This window comes from Anarhichas minor, unplaced genomic scaffold, assembly GCF_050575085.1.
Source record: "Anarhichas minor isolate MPS153535 unplaced genomic scaffold, ASM5057508v1 ptg000007l, whole genome shotgun sequence".
In the NCBI taxonomy this organism is placed as follows: Eukaryota; Metazoa; Chordata; class Actinopteri; order Perciformes; family Anarhichadidae; genus Anarhichas; species Anarhichas minor.
In genome coordinates this window covers 1,791,276-1,819,273 of record NW_027466453.1, presented here as the reverse complement: position 1 = coordinate 1,819,273, position 27,998 = coordinate 1,791,276, and the positions used below count along the sequence as shown (strand labels likewise).

The 27,998-nt window shown below is 40.1% G+C and overlaps 1 protein-coding gene across 1 annotated transcript; it reads left to right on the top strand.

The window, feature by feature from the left end:
* On the top strand, positions 1 to 27,452 carry rgs9a (regulator of G protein signaling 9a). Its single transcript, XM_076082213.1, has 17 exons — positions 1 to 69; positions 3,459 to 3,555; positions 5,900 to 5,950; positions 6,061 to 6,167; positions 8,745 to 8,796; positions 9,249 to 9,307; positions 11,305 to 11,381; positions 12,406 to 12,487; positions 12,624 to 12,686; positions 18,594 to 18,623; positions 19,261 to 19,322; positions 19,608 to 19,721; positions 21,450 to 21,565; positions 22,189 to 22,276; positions 25,712 to 25,850; positions 26,239 to 26,321; positions 27,296 to 27,452. The coding sequence occupies exons 1-17, from the start codon at positions 1 to 3 to the stop codon at positions 27,450 to 27,452; spliced, it is 1,446 nt and encodes a 481-aa protein (XP_075938328.1).
* The last annotated feature ends 546 nt before the right edge of the window (positions 27,453 to 27,998 follow it).

Below are 27,998 nucleotides of genomic sequence, written 5' to 3'. Positions count from 1 at the left end.
ATGACAATTAGAACAGTCCGTCCAAACCGGGTACAACATTTCCGGCCTCGCACGCACTGCTTCAAAAAGGTGAGTGGATATCATCATCATCATCATCATCATCATCATCATCATCATCATCATCATCATCATTGGTATTATTTAGTACTCGCTGCTGGTATTTTATTTGTAATATTTTATCCCTATAGTAATCAGAAATGTAGACAACTTTTAAACATTACGAATATTTTATTTGTTTAAGATATTCTAAAGTTGAGTTACACTTAACATTTCTGGATTAAACTGAAGTTTGCTTTTATTGCATTCATAAATATGTAGCACAGACACAGCAAAAAACAACAAAATACATTTGAATGAGAATTACACATGATTTGCTGGCCACTAGCAGAGCGGGGGCTTATTAAAGATCATCCTTAATTCCCCTTTAAAGCCAATTAGCTCTGCTGCTCTGCTGCCAGGTGTCCCTGCAGGTGAAACATACTGTACAGTTTATCACCTGACTCACCTTGTATGCTCCTTAGTTGTTAATGTTAACTTCAAACTCATTAACAGGACGGGAGCAAATCTATAACGGAAAAAATCATAAAGTTTATTTGATTACAATACGAAAGGAGGAAGACAAATGGAGAACACTGCAAATTACACTGGAAATAAAAGATGAAATGATTGAAATACATCCTCCTTAACTAACAAAAGAGAAAAGATCACTGAAAGCCTCCATACTGAAACACACATCACTGTATTACATTGTAAGGTGTTGCTAGTATCTTGTCCATTTAGCTGTCAGATAGTTAAACCGATTGAACCGCATCGAATTTGAGAAAGTGATCATATGTTTGTGTGTGAAATCTTATAGTTCGTGATCATTTGTGTTAATTAAATGTAGTTAACGATTACAACATTTCCCTCTGAATTTTAGTGAGATAAATAAGTTCGGTATGTAAATACCTAAGTGCCTGAGAATAACACTAACTCTAATCAGATGTTAGTTACCTTAACAGAAGGAATGATAATGTTTTACATTAGGAAAGCAGTCCTCTTTCAATGTAGTGCATCATGGAAAACCTGCTCTCCTGATGAGGTGCATGCAGTCATTCATATGCAAGTACTTTGATTAGCAATTTGCATTCACTGGCAACATTGCGAGCCAAGTACAGGTGTGGCGGATGGAAGTGTGTACAATAGAAAGTGTCTTCAAGTGTCTGACAAACTTTTAACTAAAGGGGAGGAAGTTGCATGACTTTGAACTGACTGTGTGGCAATTTTGTGTTTATTTCAGTAATTGTGTGACTGAATCTCATTCACTAGCTTAAAGATGGGTCCTGTGTGGAAATGTAGATTTAATAATACATTATTTCAGGATAATTCTTACATTGTGCACATTAAAAAAACAAACTTCTGTTGAATCAATTTATCAAACACTAACTATCACCAGAGGGCCGGTAGTATTCTAGCACACATTCATAAGGGAAGGCAAGGTTATTTATATGGCCCATTTCAGAGGCAATTCAAAGTGAACTACATTCTGGTTCTAACCCTGTGGACGGGGAGCAGACCTGTCCACAGGTAATATAGGAGCTCTATGGCACGAAACGCATGGCACAGAACCATTCAGTGCTTTGTAAGTCAATACTTTGAAATCCACTCTTTGATGCGCCGGAAGCTCTTGCAAAGCTCTGAGACCTGGGATGATGTGTTCCACTTCCTTAGTTTGTAGTGCTGGACTCAGGCAGCAGCATTATAAATAAACTGCAGTTAACTGATTGTTTTAACAGAGACCAAAGACACTGTTAGAATAATCAAGTCATGTAAAAAGAAAGACATCAACGAGTTTCTTTGTGGAGGCTGCCGGTACCTATTCAAATAAATTGAATTGATATTGAATCGAAATGGAATAGATTCAACAAAGAAGTATAAACCAAAAGTCTTGTTGTAAAACATTAGTGCTTTATGTCATACTATATTTTCAACTTGATAAGAGGCTGATTTGGTTCAATTCAATTCAGATCTACACTAATTCTGACATGGTTTCAGGTCTTAAACATTAGAGCACTGATAGTGAGTCATTCCTTCTTGGCGTCAAAAATAATAATTTCAGTTTCATCCATATTTAATTAGATAAATTCCGACATACATGTCCTATTACTGATGTGTTTAATGCTCTTATTCAGGGTCTGCATTGGTCCATAATCATCTTGGTTTATTGTTATGGAAATCTGTGTCATCCACTGAAATTATGGGAGGATATTTTGTCATTTTGCAAGATGTGAGCTAGCTGGAGCATATAGATGTTGAATAGAAGTGGACCAAGAATGGAACCTTGGGGAACTCCACATATCATCGCTGTTGTTCAGATTAGTAATACCCAACTGACACATTATACAGTGCTGCAGGAATGAGTCCTAAAACTCAGACACTAGTCAGCATTCTTGCACTTTCGGTGCCATAATCTCAAAGTCAATGGGATTCTTGAATGTGTTTTTGGTTTGATGTCTGGAATTAGGTCTGCAGCAGTTAACACAAGCGGAAGAGATTTTAACAAGAGTCTAAATGAGACGACTACATGTCATCACTAGAACACTAGTCCTCCTTTAGCTCAGTGGTGGTGACATGAAACCATGTGACCGTGCTGGAGTTCCTTTATAGCCTAACATTAGCTTTTTGGCGATTGCAATCACATTTAAATATATGAAAAGTGGAGTTCATATGTGAAAATGATCTTGCTGAACAAAATTAAAATGGAAAAAGGTCTCATAAACATTTGTTTGCTACAGGGTTTATTTTCTGAATGATCCAAAATTCAATGGCTCTGGTAATGGTTGGTCCACAAAAATATGTCACCCCTGCAATACTAGCGAAAGGGTTTCTCTGGGCTTTGGTTTAACTGTAACATAGCTGCTATATTGATGCACTGTTGCACACACAACTATGGAGCTATAAAGTAATGTGGAAATTATATTTCAGAATAATGTGTTGAGTTTTAAGGATTTCTTAAATTATTTCACAAAATCATTTCAAGTTAATTTATATATTTTGCACCATTTATTCATAAGATTATTTATTTCATAATGCCTTTGTTTCATTCACACAACAGATGCATTTACTTAATAACTATGGTATTGAAGTAAAGGAAATCACAAATACTGTGATCTTTTACAATCTTCCTCATAACAGTGAGGATTAACTGAGATTGCACTAATACATCTTACCTGGACAAATGGCCTTAGTATAGAACCTAAATTCTATAAAAATCTACAAATTTTCTATGTTTAAAAGATTCACTCTCTGATTTAAATCTCTTTCCTCTCTGATGATGCTGTGAAGCTCATCTGTGAACTGATGTATTGGTTCAAGAAAGGAGCTGACAGAACACATGAATTCATAGTGTTTATCTGGTGGCTCATACCAATCTCTTCCTGAATGGCCCATGGACATCTTTGCTGTCCTTCTGCTTTCAGCTGGAGGCCATTGTGGTGGAGATGCAGGATCCCAACAGTGGGGTCAAGGGCTCGGAGCAGAAACTCAACGTCAATACCATCCCACATGTCATCACTGGTGAGACTGAGACACACACATTCACAAAGCCTGAGAAAGTTGCTAAGACTCTAAAAATATTTATTACATAATATTTGTCCCAAGTAATGACAGCATATGACAGTGTTTTTACAATCTGCATACTAATGGCTTCATAGGGTGCTACAGCCAAATCAGCATCTGAAAAGCTGCTCTTAAATCCTTTTATATTAACAATGTATCAAATAGCTAATGATGGTGATGCAGAGTAGAGTTTTTGTAGCCTCCTTTAGCGTATAGCTTTAGCGTATAGCTTGGGTGTTGCAGCTCCTAAAATGAAACAGCAGATTGGCAGACACCAGCAAACCATCTAGTCAAGTCAATTCTATTGATATACTGTAGCCAAATATCACAAATTTGCCTCAGGGGCCTTTATTATATTTACAGCTTACGACACACTCTGTCTTCAACCCTTGCAGCAGATCAGAAAAATGTAACCAAAAGAAAAAGGTCAAGAGGGGAAAAAATGGAAGAAACCTGAGGAAGAGCAACTGACCAGGGATGAGGGGTTTAGGGTTTAGAAGGTTAGGCACAAAATAGATGAATTCCTCTTTCAAATATATCTATGTTCTTTTGTTTTTAATATCAATATTTTGATACATATTTTAATGACAGCATACTTTTATTCCATACCTATTGACTATGGTAATTTGTTCATCAAACTGTATTTGCTGTGAAGTTTACTTGTGAATCCACCTGATTTGAAATGCCACAAGAATGAAAAAGAACAAATAATGAAGAGGAAAAAAAAGATAAATCTTCCAATATTGCGTCTTTGGTCCCATTGGATTGGATTGATTTGTTATTTGTAACTTCAATGACCTTATTTACTGACCCTTCACTCTATCAGTTCCTAGAACGAAGGCTAAAGATGGTTGAGCAAAACTCCAATAGATTCACAACACTTTGTCATTGCATCATTTAAAGACTGCATGAAGACACTGGCAGGCTGCCTGCTGTCTAAGCTGCTAACAGGCTAAATAAGGCAGTCCACAATTGGATGAGCACTGGACTGTGCTTTGGGGCCAAAGTGGCTTTTTAATCCAATCTATAAGCGCAGCGAGGGAAAGGTCAGCATACATACATGGGATAACCCCCCCTGGTGAACTGAAGTGGTGTTGAAGTGCACGCACCGGCTATGAGTAACAGTTTACAAATTGATTGGGTGGTGCAGAAGCCAAGCAGTGTGATTCCATAGAACGCTTGTTACCTTTAGTCATTCATTTGTGTTGTCATCATGTCTCCTGGCTGATGCTGTTATTTTGTCCATCGTCCCTAAAGTTACATACCTGTGGATGTGATGGCACTTTGTGTTTGGAACACATTATTGAGCTTGACTCTGAGTCTTTCATATGGAACAAATACAAATAATATTGCTTGTAATGTTTTCAGAAAATACGTATTAACCCCCAAAACATTTTTTGGCATGTAGTCTTTCTATTCCCTTATTTGCAAAAAATAAAAAATATGTTGAGAGAGATTTTTTTCAAACTTTATATCATTCAATATTGCTAAACCCAAATTATTTAGCACATTAATCAATTATTCCAATCTCTATGTTGCAGTCAATGCGCCATGGCTGTGTGCACGGTGGGCAGCAGTCACGTCCTCTGAATTAGCTTTGTCCTTCTCATGCTCAAAAAATTATGCATCTGAATTCTTTTTTTAATTCACTGTCACAAAATGATAAAACAAAATTATTTGAAGCACATCTTAACTGTCAGAGTTACTATCATTAACCTCTAATATGAAATAAAAGTACTGTTCTGGAAGATAATATTGAATCCTTAGAGTGGCACCGCTCACACGTTTGTAGTTGGGTCGGTCCACCACTTCTGTCCAGACTGAAATATCTCGACAATATATTAGATGGACTGCCAAAAAAGTTCCAGACAATCAATCAATAACTTTGGTGATCCTCTAACTTTTCATCTAGCACTATCATCAGGTCAACATTTTAATGTGTCAAATATTTTGGTTTGAGAGCAAAACCTAATGACATTCCCATCAGCCTCAGCTTTACTTTGAGTTTAGTGCTATTTAGCAAATGTTAGCATGCTAACATGCTAAAGCCAGGTGGTAAGTGTTGTCGTTGTGAGCATGTTAGCGTACTGATTAGCATTCATTAAGTACATCTTTAAATTATGGCGTTAACAAACTGTAAATGTTAAAGCAAGAAAATAGTATATTGTGAGATGGCATACAATAGGTAGGCACAACAATAACAATAATAATCATTTAAAAAATTGCAATTTGAGATTTAAAGACACAATAAGGAAACATAATAGTTACTGTGTAGTGTTTCAGCTCTTTTCTGTTTCCACAGGTAAAGACGTCATCGCATGGATCACCACCAAGATGAAGACCACTCCAGAAGGTACAACACTGTAAAAATCATAGATTGATTGCTAAAACATTGCATCTCCACGCGTCAGTTATTTTAAAAAGGGAACATATTCACATGTTATTTACCTGTCTGTGTTCCAGAGGTTCAGGCCTTTGGCACCATGTTAGTGGCCTACGGCTACATCTACCCCCTGCAGAACCACAAGAAGCTGGTGATGTGCAACGACACCAGCCTCTACCGCTTCCAGGTCAAAATAAATCTTTGTTTCTTCTTTGCTACCCATTGTTGGAATTATTGTTGCACTTTAACATCACAGGGAAACAGGATTTGGAGAGTCATTTTCTTAACAAAATACAAAGACTCGCTGATTGTGTTAAACAACAACAGCATGCCAAAAGCACCAGTTCCCGCATGGCTCTCTACCTGCTGATTTTTGATGTGAACATAGTGAGCTGTTAAGAAGATAGTGAACTAGGAGGATATTTTGGAGCACTTTGACAGTCTATAATAAAATCAGGGTGTATGTAATATGTTTCCTGTTGAAACAGTATGTTGGGACAGAAAATAATCCGAAATAAATTGCTAAGAAGAAGCATGATTCAAATGTTTCAACCAACGCGATGTCAGTTATTGAGAAGAACGGCCTATTCAAAATGTCTGCTCTTTATTTATTCATTTTTTTAGAGTAGATTTTGATTTTAAAATGATTGATAACTCAGATTTCATGGCAATTATTTGTGAGTAATACTTTGTAGACAGACCAATGTCTACATCTAAAAAGTGATGACTGTGCTTTAGTCAAACCACAGCAGGAGGCAGGAAATTAGCTGGATATTAGTTTTGCATTATAACTTTATATCCCATCTATCAGGTGCAGACGGTCCTGAACACGTTATTAGCAGAGAGAGAAGTTTTAATTGATCTATGATTTTTCATGGAACTGTGTGAACTTTTCAACGTGGCATCCCTCAACACGGCTGTTGATTTACCATGGAAACAATGCAGAATAATTGATTGAAAGACACATGAGAACAGAACTTTCTGTGGCTAATTTCAGTGGTGGAATAAGTAAAAGTCCTGAATTAAAAATGTTACTTAAAGCTACAGCCCATTTTAGAATAATTCTGAAATGGGCGATTCTGCATATTGAGTAGTATTATTGGATTCTAAATTGTAATGCATTATGTAAGTATCACTTGGCAAAGTCGATTTAAAGATTTTGGTATAATAACAATAAAGTTACTAAAGCTGTCAGACGAATGTACGAGTGAAAAGTACAATATTAAATAAAGTAGCTTGAAATGCAAATACTCAAGTACAAGTACAAGTACCTTCAAGTACTGGCTGGCATTTATACAATAATCGGAATAAAACTTTTTTGTATAATCATGTCAGCTGGTAGAAAACCGGAGAATAAAAGTGGAAATGGAATACATTTGAAATGTGTGCAAGCAACAACATATCTGAGTGCAAGCGTTAGAGCAGAAATCCAAGCGCAAGCTGGGGCCATTTGACCTCCTCCACTCTAGTGTTGACCACCGGAGACCCCAGGGCTGTGAGAACAGCCACCTTCGGTTCACGCTGTATAACCACAACTGCTACCCCAAACTTGAAGAGAACTCTAAATGAAGTTTGCAGATGACACTACGGCAACACAGGGATGCACAACAGAATGCAGTTATAGCCCCTTCGCTACACAAGTAAAAACATGACAAAGCGGGCAAAATGGCCAACATCTTTACATTCAACAATTCAACATCAGGGAAACAAATCAACTTTGACAAACGATGAGCCAGGTCCCCCTGCTCCTAGGTTAGCCTGAATTAACCTGCGACCCGACATTAGCCAGGAGCAGACTGGGTGGTGGAATAGCCATAGGTCCTAGCTGGGTTAGCTTAGCTTCCATCTCGAGTCTCCGCCCCCTCAACTCCGTTTTCAGTAGTGTTTGGTCCGGCAGGTCTTGCTGGGTGGTTGGCCTGTGGAAGGTAATCGTCTCAAGGTCCGTTCCCCGCGAATAAATCCAGTAGTAAAGACAAAAATACAACAAATTAAGACAAAAATTGCAAAATTCATCAGATCTACCGGCCACAGCATTTACATGCACCACCGTTGCCAAGTTCTTGTTAACCTTTACAGAGGAGCAATAGAAAGCATCCTGACTGGAAAGATTACAAACTGGGATGGGATGGGCACGGCACACGATAGAAGGGCTCTACAGAGGGTGAATAAATGATGGTATCCATCTACTGAGCAGTGATATTTGTGACAAGAGGAGCCTGCAATGAGCCCAAAGGATGTTGAAAGACAAAACCCACCCAGCCACAGCCTGTTCACCCTGCTGTCGCCTGGAAAGAGATACAGAAGTATCAGCTGTTGTACCAGACTTCAAAAACAGCTTCTTTCCTCTGGCTGTGAGACTCATTAACTCATCCACATATGATAACGTTTTTTGTGCTCTTCTTTGTGTTCATTTGTAGCAAGGTGAGACTACAAACTGCATTTTGTTGCACAACCCTTTTGTACAATGACAATAAATGAACGTTGTAACCTCATAATTCCTTCGGTAAAGCCCCCAAATGAACTCAACTTCAACTCAAAACATTATTGTGTGAGTAAAACATTGAAATACCAAAAAGTGGAATTAGAAATCTTTGAATTGTTTTATTGCCTGTCTTCTTTTTCTCAGGTCATTCTGTATTTCTTATAGTGGAAGTTGGCAAACCTACACAAACACATTTAGCAGGAATAAAAAGCCATCAGCAGTCGTGTGTGGAAGAAGGAGAGGCAATCACTAATACTATCTTTGTGATCTAAACCTTTTCAGACCCCATACTTCTGGCCTACACAGAACTGGGTTGCAGAGGACTCTGACTATGGTGGGGTACAGTATGTCAATGGGGGGGGGGGGGGGGGGGGGGGATTAGAAAAAGAAAATGATGAGCTTCAGTGATAGGATGAAACCTGTTGAGTCACATTGCTAAACTACTGGTATTGTTTTAGAAGCAAGCCTTTTTTATTCCAATTCTTAAAATGACTCAACACATCTGGATGTGGAGCATGAAAGAGACACCCTCCCTTCCTTCAGCTCAACTGACTACAAGCGAGGCGTTAAAATAAGAAGTCTAAACCTTTTAGATAACAAGGTGTATTTTGACAGATCTAGGCTAGTTTCCTTTTATTTCTACATCCTATCTGTGTCCTAAAACAGATATCAGTCTTCTCTGATTATGGGTATGACATTGCAAACAAGCAGATTTACTCACTTTATACATTTTTACTTTTGTAACATGTGTGATTAGTAATGACTTTGCTTTTTTTCTGAATGTAGCCATTTACCTGGCAAAGAGGAACATCCGCAAGAAAGGCATGCTAGAACCCTACGAACAGGTTTGTGTTAGTCTCTAGTGATTGTGTCTGTCTGTCTGAGTGTGAGTGTTCCTTCTATATAAAGCTAAAGGCTTCAAGCTTTACTGACTGTGCTCAAGAGTTGATTTGTTTTCTACTGACACATATTGGCTCTGGATGCAGTGTGGCAACAAGCAGTCGGCCATTAAGCTTTACTTTCTCATTTTCTCTGTTCATGGTTTAACAACACAATTGTGAACTGTTCCAAAACGTCAGCAGTGAACTTTGAGGAAATGTGGGACTTTATGAGTATTATTGGATGGTAAAGCCACACCCGGGAGTGTTTCTTTATTTCGGGTATATTCTATAATATTTGCACAGAAGAGTTCATAATTTGTGTTTTATCCTCAGCTCAATGTAAATGTGGTCTTAAAAGAGGAAGTTGCAATTACAACTTGTCATAGAGAATGCGGAATATCCATCCATCCATCCATTTTCCACGCTTATCCGGGGTCGGGTCGTGGTGGTAGCAGGCCAAGCAGGCCGACCCAGACCTCCCTCTCACCGGCAACATGTTCCAGCTCATTCTGGGGGATCCCGAGGCGTTCCCAGGCCAGCTGGGAGATGTAATCTCTCCAGCGTGTTCTGGGTCTTCCCCGGGGTCTCTTCCCAGTTGGACGTGCCTGGAAAACCTCCAGTGGGAGGCGTCCAGGAGGCATCCTAATTAGATGCCCGAACCACCTCAGCTGACTCCTTTCGACGCGAAGGAGTAGCGGCTCGACTCCAAGTTCCCTCCTGATGACCGAGCTCCTTACCCTATCTCTAAGGCTGAGCCCGGCCACCCTACGGAGGAAACTCATTTCGGCCGCTTGTAGCCGCGACCTTGTCCTTTCGGTCACGACCCAGAGTTCGTGACCATAGGTGAGGGTAGGAACGTAGACCGAGTGGTAGATTGAGAGCTTTGCCTTCCGGCTCAGCTCCCTCTTCACCAAGACGGTCCGGTGCAGCGCCTGCTTTACTGCTGCAGCCGCACCGATCCGTCTGTCGATCTCCCGCTCCATCTTACCCTCACTCGTGAACAAGACCCCGAGATACTTAAACTCCTTCGCTTGAGGTAGGCACTCCGTCCCCACCTGGAGGGAGCAATCCATCGGTTTCCGGCAGAGAACCATGGCCTCAGATTTGGAGGAGCTAACTCTCATCCCCGCCGCTTCACACTCGGCTGCAAACCGCCCCAGTGAATGCTGGAGGTCATGATCCGAGGAGGCTAACAGGACCACATCATCTGCAAATAGCAGAGAGGCGATCCCAAGACCCCCGAAACTGACTTTCTCCGCCCCCAGGCTGCGCCTAGATATCCTGTCCATGAAAATCACGAACAGGACCGGCGACAAAGGGCAGCCCTGGCGGAGGCCAACACCCACCGGGAACATGTCTGACTTATTGCCGAGAATGCGGACACAGCTCCTACTGCAGAACAGACCACATTTAAATTCTTATTTCCTTATTCCTTTATTTAATTTTTATTATTATTTTAATTATAATTCATTCATATTTGTCAATTGAAAAACATCTTATTGTCCCTATTAAATTACATCAAGGTGAATGACTCAATGTAGTTAAGTCCAGAGATTTAGAAGACCTTTTTTAGACTTGTTTCATATATACAGTATATACTGTATATATATATATATATACAGTATATACTGTATATATATATATATATATGTGTGTGTGTGTGTGTGTGTGTGTGTGTGTGTGTGTGTGTGTGTGTGTGTGTGTGTATGGATGATCTGTACAGACTGCTTATCTTCATGTGTAAAATCAGTGGGGTGACTCTTGTGTTGTTGATGCAATTCACATCAATATTTCATGTTGACTCAACATGAAGTTTAAAGGATCCTTGTTTCTACTGGAATCTAGTCTCACTCGTCTCCTTTAGTCCTTACTGTCACATCTGTTTCACTCTCCATAAACAGATGAGCAGTGATTTTACTACTTGCTGCTCTATATTGTCTCCATGTTTATGTTTTAAACAGGCACATTACAACCACCTCCATGATTGGCTGAACCACAAGTGGGACTTCATCGTGATGCAGGCCACTGAGCAGTACAGGTGAAAGCAATACAGCGTGGATTAAGGCATTTCACTTTACTTTACAGGGAAGTTGGAGACATCCTGTGTCCGGCAATTCAACTTTTAAATGATGAATATTTGCATATTCATAGATTCTGGATCAATGAGGGAGATTTTTTTTGTCCCTGTCTAAAAACATGTTGAAGGGAATCTTAAACTGAATGCGCATACCTGCAGGTTTAGGGATTTCACTGGTTGATAACACCACCACAACCCCTGACAAATGTATACGGGATCAGACGTCGTATCAGGCTTGAGCTATTTATATTGTGATATACACATAAACCTATAGAACTAGAGTTACAGGGCATTTCTTTTGTCTCATTGCTGAATAGAAGACCATACTGCAAATACTGCTGTGTGTAGTACTGTCTTCATGTTCTTTTATTGAGTGAGCAGAGGGTTTGCAGTGGAGATGTTTTTGTGTTCGTGAAAAGCCTGTTCCATGTAGTCTTCACTCTCAAAAACCTCCACCAGCATCACAAACAGTCCATGCTGACCAGTCACATCACTTATCTCATAGCCACCGTAGCCCCATGTGTCATTACACGTTTGAGGAGGCACACGTCAGCTAGTGTAGCCGACATGTGTAGCTCATCAGTATTTTCTAAGCACAGACCAAATAAGATCAGAGATATTCTTTAACATTTTTCAATAGTACTACTCAACAATAGTTTTCACTATTACCTCATGTACACATGCAGGAGAACAGAATAGAACAGTCTAAAACCGGTAAATAGGTTAAAAACAATATTATAAATCTGACAAAACATTTGTTGCAAACCTTCAGTACTTGGTGCTGTGTACACATGTATGTCCATGTATGTACAACCAACCCGTACATTGAGACCAGTATAATCAGTTCAACTAACCAACTTGTAAACACAACGAACATTTTGAAGTTTTTACATCCCAATAAATCAGTTCCTCTGGACACGTTCCACTTCCCTTTCTTTCTGTGTTTGTTCATATGTGTGTGTGTGTGTGTGTGTGTGTGTGTCAGGGCTGGTAAGGAGAGGAAGAAGCCGGATCGTGTGGTGTTTGACTGCCAGGAGAGGGCATACTGGATAGTCAACAGGCCCCCGGTCAGTGAGAGTGTCTCTGTGTGAATATGCCATGATCCAAATAAATTCATAATAACTATATCTACAGTAGCAGCAGAAAGATCTCATTATCATATTGCCTGTACATTCATCATGAACCTGTCCTGTGCATGTCCAGCCTCGTACTCACAGCGCTATGGACAGTGGTCCAGAACGTCTTATTGATCCCACTGCAGATGAGGTAACAGGTCAGTACACACACACACACACACACTCACACACACACACACACACACACACACACACAGTGACTACGGGATTGAGGTCAGCTGGTCTTTTTAGAAACTTAGTGGAGCTTAACATGGAGAGTAATACTGCTAGAGGATCCACTTAGAGTCCTCTCCTCTCCCTTCAGTTATTTTTCCTTTCCTTAAATTGACTCTGACTTCGATTCATCCATGTTTTACCACATACACACTAAACAGGTATTTTAAAAATGATGTGATTTGTTGTTGATGATGGGTGAAATTAGAAGTTGATGAATTAATTTATTTGATTCACATTTAATAAGATACATTTCTGATGAATGTGTTTTGGTTGTCATGGCAATGATCCCTGTTCTCATCAATATCAGCTCCATAACGAGAGCTCATTGGTCCTGTAGTGTCTCGGAAACAAAGCCCAAACCCTGTTGTATTGTGAACGTGTCAAGGACATTCCTGTGTCGCTAAGTTGACTTAAGGTTCTTATCAAATCCTTAGAAGCTTATGCTGAATCTTCCCCTTTCTTTCCACTAAAGGACTTGCTTTTACCAGAACACAGTTAGATTGTAGATGTGTTATCTGTGACACACATTGCCTGTAGAGACTTCTCCTGACGAGAACGCGCAACTAGGGGGGCAAACATTTTTGGCCCCACACTGAATCTATTTGAGGGCGCTGATTGGCTAAATTGTATGTCACTCATTTATATCTTTAATCAGCAATTGGCTAAACTGCTTCATAGACCCGCCTCTTTTGGGCAAAAACGATTTTGCCCCCCTAGCTGTGCGTTCTGAGACGTGTCGTGCACACAGGCGGAGAGCACGAGCAGACGAGCACACAGGCGGAGAGGACGAGCAGGAAAAGCATATATTTTGCGCAGATATCATATTTTACACATATTACTGGGTACATTCCATAGTTCAAAAACACAAATATTGACAATTTGTATAATTTATGATTATAATTATTATTTTTTTTTTTTTTGTGTGGCTCAAGGTGGGGCCATGCCCCATGGCCCTCTATTGACCAGCCGCCACTGTCTGACTCCATTCCCCATGACTCCATCAACCAGCCCCAGACCACCAGGTCCCCCTCCCCCAGCCCAGCAAGGGCCCACGCCTCTGCACCACCTATCCCAGTGCTCCCCCCACCCCCCTCCCCAGTGACAACTCTCTCTATTCTGGAGTGAGACGTCAACAGGCTTTTTAAGAAATAGAACCCCTGCAAAGCAGCCGGCCCAGACTGTCTCCCCCTCCACCCTGAAGCATTGTGCTGATCAGCTGTCTCAGGTGTTTACGTTGTGAGGACCTATTGATCAGTGACCATAAATGTATTTTCTTTGATCTTTCTGTAAATGCTTATCCCTTGTGTCTGAAACGAACATTCCACTCCCGCATTATTACTCAGAGTACAGCTGATCAGTTCTCAATGCACTTTTGTGATATTAACACAAATCACAATGATGTCGAACTCTTAATACAGTCTTTTAATGAACATTGCACCACATTGCTGGATAAAGTGGCACCTCTTAAGGAAAGGACCAAGGCTGCCTACAACACTTCTCCGTGGATGACAGACGCTGTCTGCAGTCTGAGTGTCGCAGGACAGAGCGGCTATGGAAAGCCACTGGGCTAGAAGTGCATCGCTCATATCTCAAAGACCTTAGAGTTTCTTTTAATGCTGGAGTAAAGGAAGCTAGAACTGCTTATTTTGCCAACTTAATCTCTTCCTCAAAGATAAATCCCAAGATTTAGTTTGACACAATTAAGAGAATTGTTTCACCGTCTGTCTCTACATTACCATGCTGTTCTGTTGATGATTGTAAGTTCCTTACCTATTTTAATGATAAGGTAATAGCTATTAGGTCTGCATTCAGCCTGGGATCTGTTCATCTACATGTAGCTCCTCACCATCTCCATACTAGTCCGTTCTTACTCCGTATTTGCTACGTTTACACTGAGCGGCCACACTACGCCGGAGTTTTGGAGCACCCTAAACGGAGGAGTCTGAAAACTCCCCAGAGGTTGGAGGTATTTGAAAACTCCGGGGTTGCGTTTGCGTGTGGACGGTCGGATACGGATGTGTGTTAGAAAAAATGAGCCCACACCCGTGTTCGCTACTGGATTGGTTATTAGCAGTCATGACGTCTCCGTCCCTGATTCGTCACACTCACTATCTCCTACTGTTCTGGACTCTTTCCAGCCTATCAGCCTTAAAGACCTGATGGACCTAATTAACAGAACAAAGCCATCACCTTGCCCTCTGGATATAATACCATCCTCTCTATTTAAGAAAGTTCTGCTAATTATTGGCCCTACTGTAACATCTATTGTTAATTCCTCATTGTCTACAGGAATTGTCCCTTCCTATTTTAAACATGCCACTATCCAGCCTTAAAGAAACCCAACTTAGATCCGGCATTGCCTATGAACTACAGGCCCATATCAAAACTGCCTTTCCTGTCCAAAATCTTAGAGAAAGTGGTGGCCAACCAACTTACTGCTGCACTGGAGAGGCACAACATGTACGACAAATTCTAGTCTGGGTTTCGTAAGCAACACTCTACTGAAACCGCTCAAATGACATTCTCATGTCTTCTGATGCAGGTGACTGCTCTGTGTTAGTACTTCTGGACCTCAGTTCTGCATTCGACACTGTAGACCATAACATCCTGATTAAGAGGCTACGTGATTGGGTTGGGATATCTGGCATAGCGTTAGACTGGTTCACATCTTACCTCAATGACAGAAGTTTCAATGTCTCTGTGGGTGATTTCATGTCTGTCACCTCTCCACTGTCTTGTGGTGTACCGCAGGGCTCGGTTCTGGGGCCTCTGTTATTTTCCCTATATTTGTTACCTTTGGGACCGATTATAAAAAGTTACAATGTTGCCTATCATTTATATGCAGATGATATCCAACTCCATCTGTCATTCAAACCCAGCGAGGCCTTCACATTAACTAGGCTCCTGGAGTGTGTCAATGCCATCAGAGACTGGACGGCAGAAAACTGCTTACAACTCAACGACACTAAGACGGAGGTTCTAATTATTGCACCGGATGAGTTTGTCCTTATGATCAGGGAGAGTATTGGTCCACTCTCCTCTGCTGCCCATTGCAACCTGCGCAATCTAGGGATTTTCTTTGATCGATCCATGTCGTTTGACCCCCATGTTAAGCAGCTGTCCAGATCATGTTTCTTCCACCTAAGAAATATTAGTAAACTGAGATCTGTAGTATCAACACCTGAACTAGAGATGATCATACATGCATTTATCTCTTCACGCATTGACTACTGTAACACACTTTTCTCATCACTCAGTGTATCTGCTCTTAACCGCTTGCAGGTCATCCAAAACGCTGCCGCCAGATTACTCACCAGGACAAATCGACGGTCTCACATCACCCCCGTACTCCGATCTCTCCACTGGCTCCCTGTAGCATTTAGGATACACTTTAAAATTCTCACCCTCACTTACAGAGCACTTCACGGTCAGGCTCCTACATATGTAGCTGATCTACTTCACCCCTATTCACCCGCCCGCGTTCTCAGGTCAAACGTTTTAGGTCTTCTGTCTGTCCCACACACACGCCTTAAGACCCGTGGTGACCGAGCTTTTGAGGCAGTAGCACCGAGGCTGTGGAATGCTCTGCCTGCACCTCTACGCCTCACAGATTCTGTGAACACTTTCAGAAACCAGCTCAAAACGCACCTCTTTAGACTGGCGTTTGGGTAAAACCCATGTCCTAGACCTGCTTTTAAACCATGTTTAATTTTGTATTTTTCTGTGTGTATGTAAATTATTGGCCCTATGGTCACATTGTGTTTTTTATGCTTGTAATTTCTGCCCTGTTAAGCACTTTGTGACTTTTGTCTGTGAAAAGCACTTTACAAATACATTTTACTTCACCACCCTCACCTCAGTCAATATTATAAGCAAATACAAAAGTCATAATCAAAAAGAGTAAACAAACAAGCAAACAAAAAACCAAACATAAAGTAAGCAACATAAATCAAGTAGAAACATTAAATAATCTAGTGTGACACGCTTAAAAGCACTATTGTCCTCACGAGAGAGAAGAGTTCTAGTCAGATATGATCAGTACGAATAGTTTGGCTCATCAGACAGGACCTAAACCTATATTTGAAACTCTTGAGTGGGGTACTCTGAAATTAAACTTTCATAAACCGAAATACTTCCTCCGCCAACGATTGTACACATAAGATTGTTTTTTTTAACCTGAACCTGAGCACAAGCACTGGGGAAAAATGTACAACAAGACTCAGCACAAGGGAATTTGTTTGACAGGAAATGACCAACAGGCGAGTGTTAAAAAATAAAGATTGCATTGGAACTTTGCTTGTGCTGCTTGCTCAAAAATATGGCCCCTTTTCTGAAATTCACTCTTCATAATAATTGTCCAGAAAAAAATCTCTGTAAACCTGAAAGCTAATGGGTTAACTCGTCTTTAAGAAATCATTTCTAAAAGTCAGTTGCAGGGTTCTTGAGATCACTAAGATCACTTTCAGAGTTCTAGTTTCAGCATTATTATCATAACTTCACAAAACGTCAAATGAACTATAGATGTACACACAGGCTCTGCAACCTTTTTGATATGAAGTGCCATCTTTACATTTTCTTTGAAAGTGTGCCATATCAACAATAAGGTTAATAATAAGTTGAATTATGACACCACATCGACATTTAAATCTCACACGGATCTGTTATTCTGTTCCATTCATACAGGTAATGTGCCTAGCAACATTTAAAAGATCCATAATTCTACCATAATTCGGTCATTGTAATTCAATTTGAGATCACCAAAATGAAGGCTGCCATCTAATGAAAACATCCACATCTGAGTTGAAATAGTTTCTTGCATTTTTTCACCCAGCTTGGGGCATTTCTTACATTGTTAAAATGCCCCTCAAAAATCATTTCAGCTTTGGAGAAATTTGAGCTTGTAACATAAAAAAGTTTACTGTAGATGCTCCTAACTTTAAAGCAACGGTAATATAATATCCAATATTATATTGTTTGTAACCTGCAAAGAAATAACTGCATGTGACTGAAAGTGTACTGCTGGGGATCTAACACAATCATGGTGTCTGGAATTGTATTAGTAATGACTAAACCTACCTGTAGTTCTCCTGTACAGAGAAACTAATCCATTCGTTGCATTTGTCCTTGTCCTGTCTCTTACTCTTTTCACAGATCTCCTTACAATGATGAAGATAAGAGAGTAAAGCGTGAAATAGTAAACTGTGATTTCCCAGATTGTCATTCTCATGTGTAAATGACAATCTCAAACTTGTGTCCCATGTAGTTTTTAGTCAGTCTCTCCAGAAAAAAGTGATGTTGTGATTGTATTAATTAATGGTAAATCGACCAAGCTGGTAATTTTGTCTAATTCCTGCAATAATTCCATTATAAATTGGTCATATGGGAGAAATGCTTTTTTTTACTTTCAGCATAATATAGGCATTTACAAAACCAGGTCAAATCAAATGAAACCCTACATTTCACCAAGCACACTTTAGACCATTCTTCACTTTTACTGGAATTTGTATTACAAAGTATAGCCAGGATCTTACAAATACTGATATATTTTCTGAAAAGCTGCTGCAAATGAATCAATCTTGGCTTCAATAATCACATCATCAAGTATCTTTTACCCTGGGGGGGACTGTGTTTTCTTATTTCCCACCTTTCTGTGTGTGCTTTACCAGTGGTAGCTTTACTTTAGTGTAACAGCATGGATAGCATCAGGATGTTCCCCACTGCTCAATCCTTTATTATTATACCTTTAAACATTGTGCTTCTCAGAGTAATCTGAGCCAAACAAACTGTTCCCATGGTAACATTATTTCTTCTTGTCTCTCAGAAAATCACTTTTGATGCGTACAGACGCATGGTAAGTCATAGTAATTCATTAGAAATTATGTTAAAAAATATGTACGTTAATATTATATCTGATACATAGCAGACCCAAATTTCCTCCACGCTTACTGTTGAAGGTTTGAAGCTGTAAAGTCAGCTGACTTTCAGTGAGCTGGATGTTTTCATTACTTCTGTGTCTTTATTTTGCAGTCAAAGAACTTTACACACTGCAATCTGCAAGTTTTATTGCTAATAAGATAAGTTAAAAATGTATAATGTGAATCCAAAAGTTTTGCTTGCTGTTGAGCTGAATCATGTGGGCGGGACATACACTGAAAGAAACACATCTCTATTGGCCAGTCTCGATTGGAGCGACAGCTTGGCAACATGTACAGCAAGCACAACTTTTGGATTTACAAATATAACTTTGGGATTTGCATTATTACATTTTTAATTATACGTTTATCTTACCTGCAATTAAACATTTTTGGACTGAGGTGTTTTGCTCTGAAATCTATTTTCTGGTTAATTTAAAGACACAGATGTAACCCCATCGATTGTCTCATGTCTGTCTACAGATTTGAAACTGGATAGTCGGATATTCTTTGATTTATCAAACTTTTACAAACAATTTTACAAAAAAATGTATTTGTGTTCCTCTATCATTCTAGAACTTGTTCTACCAACAAGCTATCATGAGGTCAAAGGTGAAATCTAGTGTGTCCCTCGGAGCGTAAGTTCCTCTGGATTCTTATCTATTTGGGTTTAAATCAATTTTAAAGATTTCCTTCTTAATAAGACTTATCTTTGTGTAATAAAATGCGAAATTTACATAACTATGAGATCTGTATTTGCTCATTGTATGATTATTATATATATATCTTGCAGGCCTAATTATAAGAACAGGATCTTTAGATAATTATTCAGTGATCAGTTAAAACATTGGCTAGACCAGTTTGGAAACACTGACTTGGAGACTCTGGATTCTATTGGTCTCATGATAGTTCTGTTTCTGCAGACTGGCCAAGTACGTGACAACCTACAAAAACCACGACCCGTTCCTGGCTCCCTGTCTACCCAGCAACCCCTGGCAAACAGACAATGACGCATACTGGACTTACAACACGAGACGGTGAGGGCTGCTGCAGTTTCTCTTTCTGTCTGGCTTCATCATCAAGATACTTAAAGGCATCTCAATGAAAAACAAAGACCTATTCAGATTTCTTCAAAGACTTTAGATTGTGAGCCTCCTTTTGTTCCCTCGCAATATTTGGCCTGACCTAGTAACCTTGTATGGTGACTATGGCGCCTGTGGCTGAGGAGATAAAGTGGGCCATCCACTCATCGGGAGATTGGTGGTTTGATCCCTGGCCAGTTGAAGTGTCCTTGGGCAAGATACTCAGCCGCTGCTGCCATCAGAGTGTGTGTGAATGAGCCTTAGATTAATATGTATGCATGTGTGTAATGTGTGTATACATATAAATGTTGACACTTATTGTAATGGGTGGTGTTAGTCAGAAGACTATGAAGCTGCTATATAAATGCAGTCCCTTTACCATTTACCATCGGTTTCTCATCAGTGAAGTACAGTCTTGCCAAAATTTTATCAGCATGTGTTTTCACTGCTCACGCTGGAACATGTCCAAGAAAGCTGCCACCTCTGAACATGTAGCTGACCAGTATGCAGCTTCTGCTACATCAGGCAGTGCACAGTTTATGTCACCATCTCCAAGAACATCACCATACGTGTTAACCAGAAGCCATGGATGTCCACTGAACTACGTGCATGTCATGGCAGCCCTCAGATTTACGAGGGCTAATCTGTCCCGGGACATCAGGAGAGCAAAGTGCACGTCTCCCAGACACAAATGACATGCGCTATATGAATGAGGACCCATCCCCCATGTGACCAGGTACTCTTTCTGTCCACGGCCAATGTCATGTGAACCCCAGCTAGAGTGTACTCGAGCAAGGCTGCTGGACCCAACAGTGTGCCTGGACATGCTCAGGGACCAGTTGGCAGATGTGCTCACGGACATCTTCAACATCATCTTGGAATCATCACCTCTGCTGCCACTACACTCAGCACCAGCCCTCCCTTGAGATGTGTAGTAAGCACACTGCTGGTCACACTAATGCCAACCTCCCCTAACCATCCTGCCCACCGTCTACAGAGGAACCATAGAGAGCGTCCTGACCAGCCGCATCCCTGTCTGGCATGGGAAGTGCAACAACTCCCTACAGAGAAAAATGAAGTCAGCAGAGTCTATCACTGGGACCTCTCTCCGCTCCATCCATGACATTTACACGTAACGCTACACAAACGAGGCTGCCAAAATCATAAAAGACCCTTCCCCCGGACTTTTAACCCTATACTGCTGCTGACTCAGCAACAGCATCTTCCCCTAAACTCCTCACACCCTGCTGCTTCAAACTCAACATAAAAAGCAAAGGCCCATGGATCTGGAACTCCTGGTAACAACATATTGGTCATATCTGGTAGAATCACCAGGTTCACTTGCTGGCTTTACAATGCTTTCTCTGCTACTGTAAACAGAGGCAGAGTAGCAACCTTACAGCTACTTTTCATATCCATATCATAGCAACAACCTCAACTGCAGCAGTAGCCCAACAACCATGTCCAACCATGTGCAGCTGTACCAATTTGTGAATGTTTAACTGTGTAAATTAAACTTATTTTCATTTTTATTACACTCCATAGAAATGGGTCTGCATAGTGAATGTATTGTATTCCAAACAGATGTTATGTCTGTAAAAGTGTGATGTGGATACTTTCTAAAGGCACAGTCATGTAGCAGTAAGACTTCCAGTGCTTGACTCAGCCTGTGTTTGTGTCCAGAGTTGACGTTCCCACTAAGATGCGAGTCGAGCGCTGGTCCTTCAGCTTGTTCGACCTGCTGAGCGACCTGCGAGGCCGAGACGACTTCAAGATCTTTCTCAAGAAGGAGTTCAGCGGTATGTTACCACATTAGACATCTTTCAGTTTAGACCATGCATCTCTTGTGTGAGATGGTTGTGGCATTCCCGGTACTTTCTCTGGAACCCTTCCTCTTGTTTTGGGCACTTGGGTATTTGTACAAGTCTTAATTTGTTTCAACCTTCCTGATATTAAGGCTAAGGCAGGTAATGGCATAACAATGTAGAATCGTAATTGTGATATTGTTGCTCCTCCCATGTCAGAGTTGTGGTATTTTTAATGTTACATTTTTTCATTCCTGTGTGCAGAATACATGAATATGGGGTACAAAAACAAGATGTCAAGACATGCAGCTTACATGTGACATGTATTTGAATGCACAACTGAGTCTTTCCCAAGACAATAAGCAAAGCACATGGAACAATCTGTTTGATATGCCATCCATAATCCAAAACATCTGATATGAGCAGTTGTTCAGCAGTACATACTGCAGCTTTCATTGTGTTCCTTGAGCAGGCTTGTAAAACAAAATTATTTAACAAATCGGTCTTATGGTGCCACAGCCTGGGTTTAAAAACACAATAATAAATCACTGTGTGTGTGTGTGTGTGTGTGTGTGTGTGTGTGTGTGTGTGTGTGTGTGTGTGTGTGTGTGTCCTAGGCGAGAACTTGGCTTTTTGGGAGGCAGCTGAAGAACTGAAGTGGGGCACATCATCTTCCATGTCATCAAAAGCTGAGACCATTTTCAAGTAAGAAAAAAAATAACTGTTTATCTGTGTGCGTGTGTGTGGGGGTGGGGGTGGGGGGGCCGTGGTTTTATTAAAGTTTTTCACAAAACAATTTCAATTCAATGAAACAGTCACAGTGCTACAAGAACTAATTCTAACACTCCTACTGTAATAGTTTTTTTCTATTCAGCTTTCGTTGATTTTCTAAAGAAATATAATCCAGCTTCTCTGGAAATCTCCCCTCCTCTCTCCCACTCTCTCTGCTCTGCTATGCTGGCTCTTTTTATGCTGATCTTCTGATAATGCACAAGATAAGATAAGATAAGATAGACTTTATTGTGCCGAAGGAAATTTGTCTTGGAAACATACATACAGTGTCTGCTGTTAAAACAATACAAATAACATATTGCATACATACATTACATACACAGACTGTCGCCAGTCCACATACCCGCACACACAGTACCTACAGTAAATGCAAAAGACTGCCGCAGCCAACAAATACATTTCACACTGCCCGTTGTACAACGCACCAGTAGTGTATAGTTAAGATAATACAAAATAAAAATAAAAATCTGTGTTACAGGAGTTAAGCTCTGGCTAGCTTGCCATTTAGGGCTTTGATGGACAAGGGGACAAAGGAGTTCTTAAAGCGGTTGAGCTGCACTGGGGGACTCTGAAGCGTCTGCCTGAGGGAAGAAGTTGATATTCAGGGTGGAGGATATGAGTGGTCTGAAATAATCGTCTGGGCCTGTCTGAAGATAGTTTCATCAAAGACGGCCTGGAGTGTGGGATGCTGTCTGACTCCCATGATTTTCATGACAAAGGGTCTTCTAGTCCACGTCTGAGTGGGTAAGACAGCAGAAGGGTCTTCTATTCCCCACCTCTGAGGGGGTAAGACCCCTAAGGGTATATTAGAGAAGTCTATCCCAGTCTCTAGATGGGGAAAAAGCAGAATCTCACAGTTGTTCTGCTTCTTTTCTGCTACTCTGAGTGTAGTACCTCCCCTAATCACATGCGTCACACATACATGAGTCCTCCTGCTTTTAGGTCTGCAACAGAATGTAACTGGTTTCATCCTGTTTTGAACAGAAAGGATTATATAACTTTTGAGTGGCTATTTTATATAAGGCGTCTATGCAGTTTATATGGTTAATCACGTCTATCATAAAATAAAACAGTTTATATGTTTAATCACTTCTATCATGAAATAAAACAGTTTATATGTGTAATGGTTATACTTTGAATCAAACAGGTTACAGGTTATAATAGTTATACTTTTATGCTTTCATATTTTTCTACAATCTCTTAACAGGGCCCTACCTGACCCGTGAGCCATGCAAACCAATAGCCTTGTTAACTCATTGTAAACACACTTCATTAAAACTCAACAGAAACAAAATAAAACTCACCTAAACTGCTGAGTGACTTAAGTTCTTCAGAGGCAAACCATTGAATTAGATTATTCAAAAATTAATGAAAAAAACAACCGGCGATATAGGCTATTCAGCCAATCATGTGGTCAAAGTAAACTGCAGTTCACAGTGAAACACTTCATGTTGACTCTCTGCTGTGTTTAGTTATGTTAGCTTTTAGCTCTGTTAGCTGTATTAGCCCCATTAGCTGTTAGCGCTGTTAGCCAAACACACACACATACACACACAGACCAGAGATGGGCAAAAATACATCAAAATGTATTTTGATACAAAATACCCCTCAAATAAATGTATTAAAATAAAATACAAAATACTGGTGCCAGAAAATGTAACAAAATACAATACATGTATTTTGTATTTAAAATATAGGAAGATTTTCCGTTTTCTCACAATTAGGTATAGCAGAGCATTCAGGTTTGGGCTATAATGTACACAAAGCTCTGGTGAAGCCCACAAAAAGGAAGAACAGTCACAGACATGTTGTCCACCTGGCCAACTGTAGAATGTATGAAATAATAAAACTAAGAATACTTTCATAATATGCCTTTTAAATAAAATAAATTGGATGTTTAATGTTTTTTTGTTTTTTTTAACAAATGGACATCTACTGTCATAGCCTGGCTAACTGTGTAATTGATATGACACTATGACATTCACATTGAGAAGATACAGCAGAACTTGTAATACAGTGCAAGATTAGATGGTCAGACGTCTCTTGATAAAGTTATCATGAACATACAAGCTCCCAATCTCCCTCTTCCTATAGCTAGCTACTCGACTGATAAGTTAACTTGCTAAACACTGGCTATGACAGCATGCTAGCGTCATTAGCATGTTAGCATCGATCGCTAGCTTGATATTATAACCATCACCGTGTATATACAATAGGCTATAATGTAGCCAGACCCAGACAGAAATTATACATCAAGCTAGTTGACATCTGTCACACTCAGATAAAATATTTACCTTGACAGACAATCTGTTGAACTTGAAGATCTGAAGACTGAACTCGTGAACTGTTTTTTGATTCGTGGAGAAAGTATTTTGAGTATTTTAAATACAAAATTACTCCACTCTAAAGTATTTTGTTACAAATTACATTAGATTTTTTTATCAGCCCTATCAAATACAAATTACAAAATACTCAAAAGTAATTGAAATACGTATTTCAAATACAAGTAATAGAAATACTGCCCATCTCTGACACAGACACATACTGTACACACACACACACTCACACACACGTACAGTTTTCTTACCTAAGTGTGCAAATCAAGAGAGCAACAATTCGTAATCCATATGGAAACAAGAGTCCAAGTGGAAGCAGTTGTTGATCACTTGTGGTGAGAGGAGTCAGGAGTCAGCAGTCAATGGCGGTGCAAAATAGTCAATAAAATAATGTCAATAAAATGTTTTAAGCAACCACAAGAGGTCCTTGAGCATAAATGAACACATATATCAGGCTGTGGGGTCCAGTAGTATGCAAGTTTTATCGTGGACAGACAGACACAGAGATGCACACACACTAACGCATAAACACCCAACCCAATACATAATCTCCTTGCTGAGATAAAAAATTGGTGCCTTGTTGAATTTAAAAACACAAGGTGCTGGGGGTTATGTAGCACAGTATTGTGCCTTATTTTCTATAACGTCATGCAAATAACTGGGCATGGGCAAAAGTCTCGAGCTTGTTACTAAAACACACTTCTACTGCCCTTTACATCTCGGCATAGATATTTCATTTATTTTTGCATATATATGTATTACTACCTGTCATGTACCTACTAACTACATTAAGGTTACCACAGTACATGACTCTATCATGTGAATTATTCAAACTTTAGCAGAACATAGTTTGATCACATGGACCATATTCGTAGCTGATTGATTAAATAGGGGTTCAGGGCCTTTAATACTTTAATGTTTCAGCAGTATTATATTTCCAAACAAAGTGAGTAGACTACACCCTTACCCCAATGTCAACCAAGATGTTGAACCGGAGTGTCTGTGTGTTTAGGACCTTCCTGGTCCCCGGTGCCCCCCGCTGGATCAACATTGATGGCAGGACAATGGGTCTGACAGTGAATGGCCTGGACCATCCTCACCGCTACGTGCTGGAAGCAGCCCAGACACACGTGTTCCTGCTCATGAAAAAGGTGCGTCTGTGTACTTGTTTTTTTTACCTTGTAACTAATAATGCCTATAATTAATCTTTGGCAATAAGGGTTTAAGGACTAATGTGGGGATCATCTGAGATCTCTTGTGTAGATACATTACAAATGTATTGAAGTCACTGCCAAAGTGTGTCCACAGAACAGCATAGTTGGAGGGGACGGGGGTTCTATTTTTACTGGGTCTACAGAGGTTACCAGATCAGACATTGTTCCTTTAAGTCGAGGCTATGACATATAATATATTATTCATACTATAATTTGTGATCCAATTAAAAATGTGTATATAAATGAAATACACATTTTCAGATAAAAGGCACTCTTGTTGTGAATCTGAGGTCACCTGCAGTCTTGTGTGCTTTCATTGGTACAGGATACTTTCTTCCGTTACCTCAAGTCACCGGTGTACAAAGACATCCAGAAGAAGGCACTGAACCCTGAGTCTCACAGCTTCAGGTTGGTGGCTGATCCCTTCCATACCTTTGATGACCACACATGTTCAATGTTACTATTGGCATCCGAATATATGTACAAAAGGGCTTTAAAATATGTGTGATTGTACCTGTTGTTCTTCCTATAGTCATGTAATTTCTCACCCCACAGTTGGATACTCACTTATGCAAACACTAGGTTTCATGCCAGATTAAAACACATGCTAACCTAAAGTTGCACAACAGCAGCTACTAACCAGGTCAGACAGGTTGATTAGAAAAATGCTGACAAGTTAAACATGAAAGTTGTTGCTGGAACTCTAGAGCTATAGATAAAATAACATGCATGTCAATGGAATTTGCTGCCCAGAAAGATATTGAATGAGTCTCCAAACACTTGAGCTCTGTGGAGTATCCAGAATAATGTGCACAGTGCTTGTTGAAAGAAAGGTTGCTGTTAAACGTGTCATCTTTCGAAGCACCACACATGAAATTCTATTCATCTCTATTGAATTGGTGTGGAGTCAAAATGTTTATCTCCCCGGCTCCGCTAGTCGCATGTTGATGTGTCCTTGAGCAAGACACTTAACCCCAACAATTGCTCCCGTAGCTGTGCCTACGGTGTGTGAATGTGATAGACTCTGAATTGTAAGTCGCTTTGGATAAAGGCGTCTGCTAAATGATTGTAATGTAATGTAATCTCAAAACCTGGACGAATGACTAGAAACTGTATGGCTAGATATCAGAAAATAGGTTCCATAGTTTGGAGGAACTGAACCGTTAACCCTTTAAGGCTGCACAGAGAACATAAGGCATTATGGCCTGGTCACGCCAAAAAATAAATCTGAACGACTGAACAACTACACCACCGGTTTCAACAGCCAAGATGCCTGAACCTGCTTCTTTAATCCAACTGAAAGCCACTGAAAAACTGTCCCTTCCCACAAAGAGAGGCTTTTCAATCATCTTGACTTGATCATGTTTCTGTTTCCACCCTAGTCCAGCCCAGCTGGAGCAAAATGCTCAGAACCGAAGCCTAGGCATCCATCCCATCATCCTCTGGCAGCAGGAGGAGGAGGAAAAGGCCAAGGCTGCCATTGCCTCCGCTCCTGTCGACGTCAAGGCCATGATGAGCAAAATAGACAGGAAGAAGTAGATATGTATTTGTGGTTGTGTATTCTACATGTCATGTCACACGCAGTACTAGGGATGGGACCATATAGGATTTTATATCGAATCGCAATAAAAAACGCTCCCAATAAGTTGATGGTGGTGAATTTCTATTATCAGCATAATCACGAATATCATCACACAAGTAAAACTGAGAAGTAAAAAATAGTCTGATTTAAAAGATACAGGAATTATCATGTAAGAAAGCGCAAACTCACAATCCAGGGGGACATGACTTACGATTACCTTATTTACGGTTGTTTTTCACTTAAAAAAAGATGTGTCATATCTGTGATGCAATAGAAATATTTGTTTCTTAACAAAATGTAGGTAAAAGTGATTTTAGTATGTGTTACTGATGATTGTTGGGAAAATATTGTGAATCACAATTATTTTCCTGGATAATCGTGACGTAATCATTTTATATGGTCCCATGCTTGCACAGTACCAACACAGGAACCAGTCCTCCTGTTAGGATGTATACACTGTACAGAATAATCTGCTATAGTATTCATTATGGAAGGCTTACTGA

Bases quoted from the DNA above. Each gene is read 5' to 3' on its own strand.
- rgs9a (XM_076082213.1), top strand. From the start codon at position 1: ATGACAATTAGAACAGTCCGTCCAAACCGGGTACAACATTTCCGGCCT. The intron at 18,624-19,260 runs GTAAGTCATAGT...CTATCATTCTAG, and splicing joins TTGATGCGTACAGACGCATG to AACTTGTTCTACCAACAAGC. The intron at 19,323-19,607 runs GTAAGTTCCTCT...CTGTTTCTGCAG, and splicing joins TCTAGTGTGTCCCTCGGAGC to ACTGGCCAAGTACGTGACAA.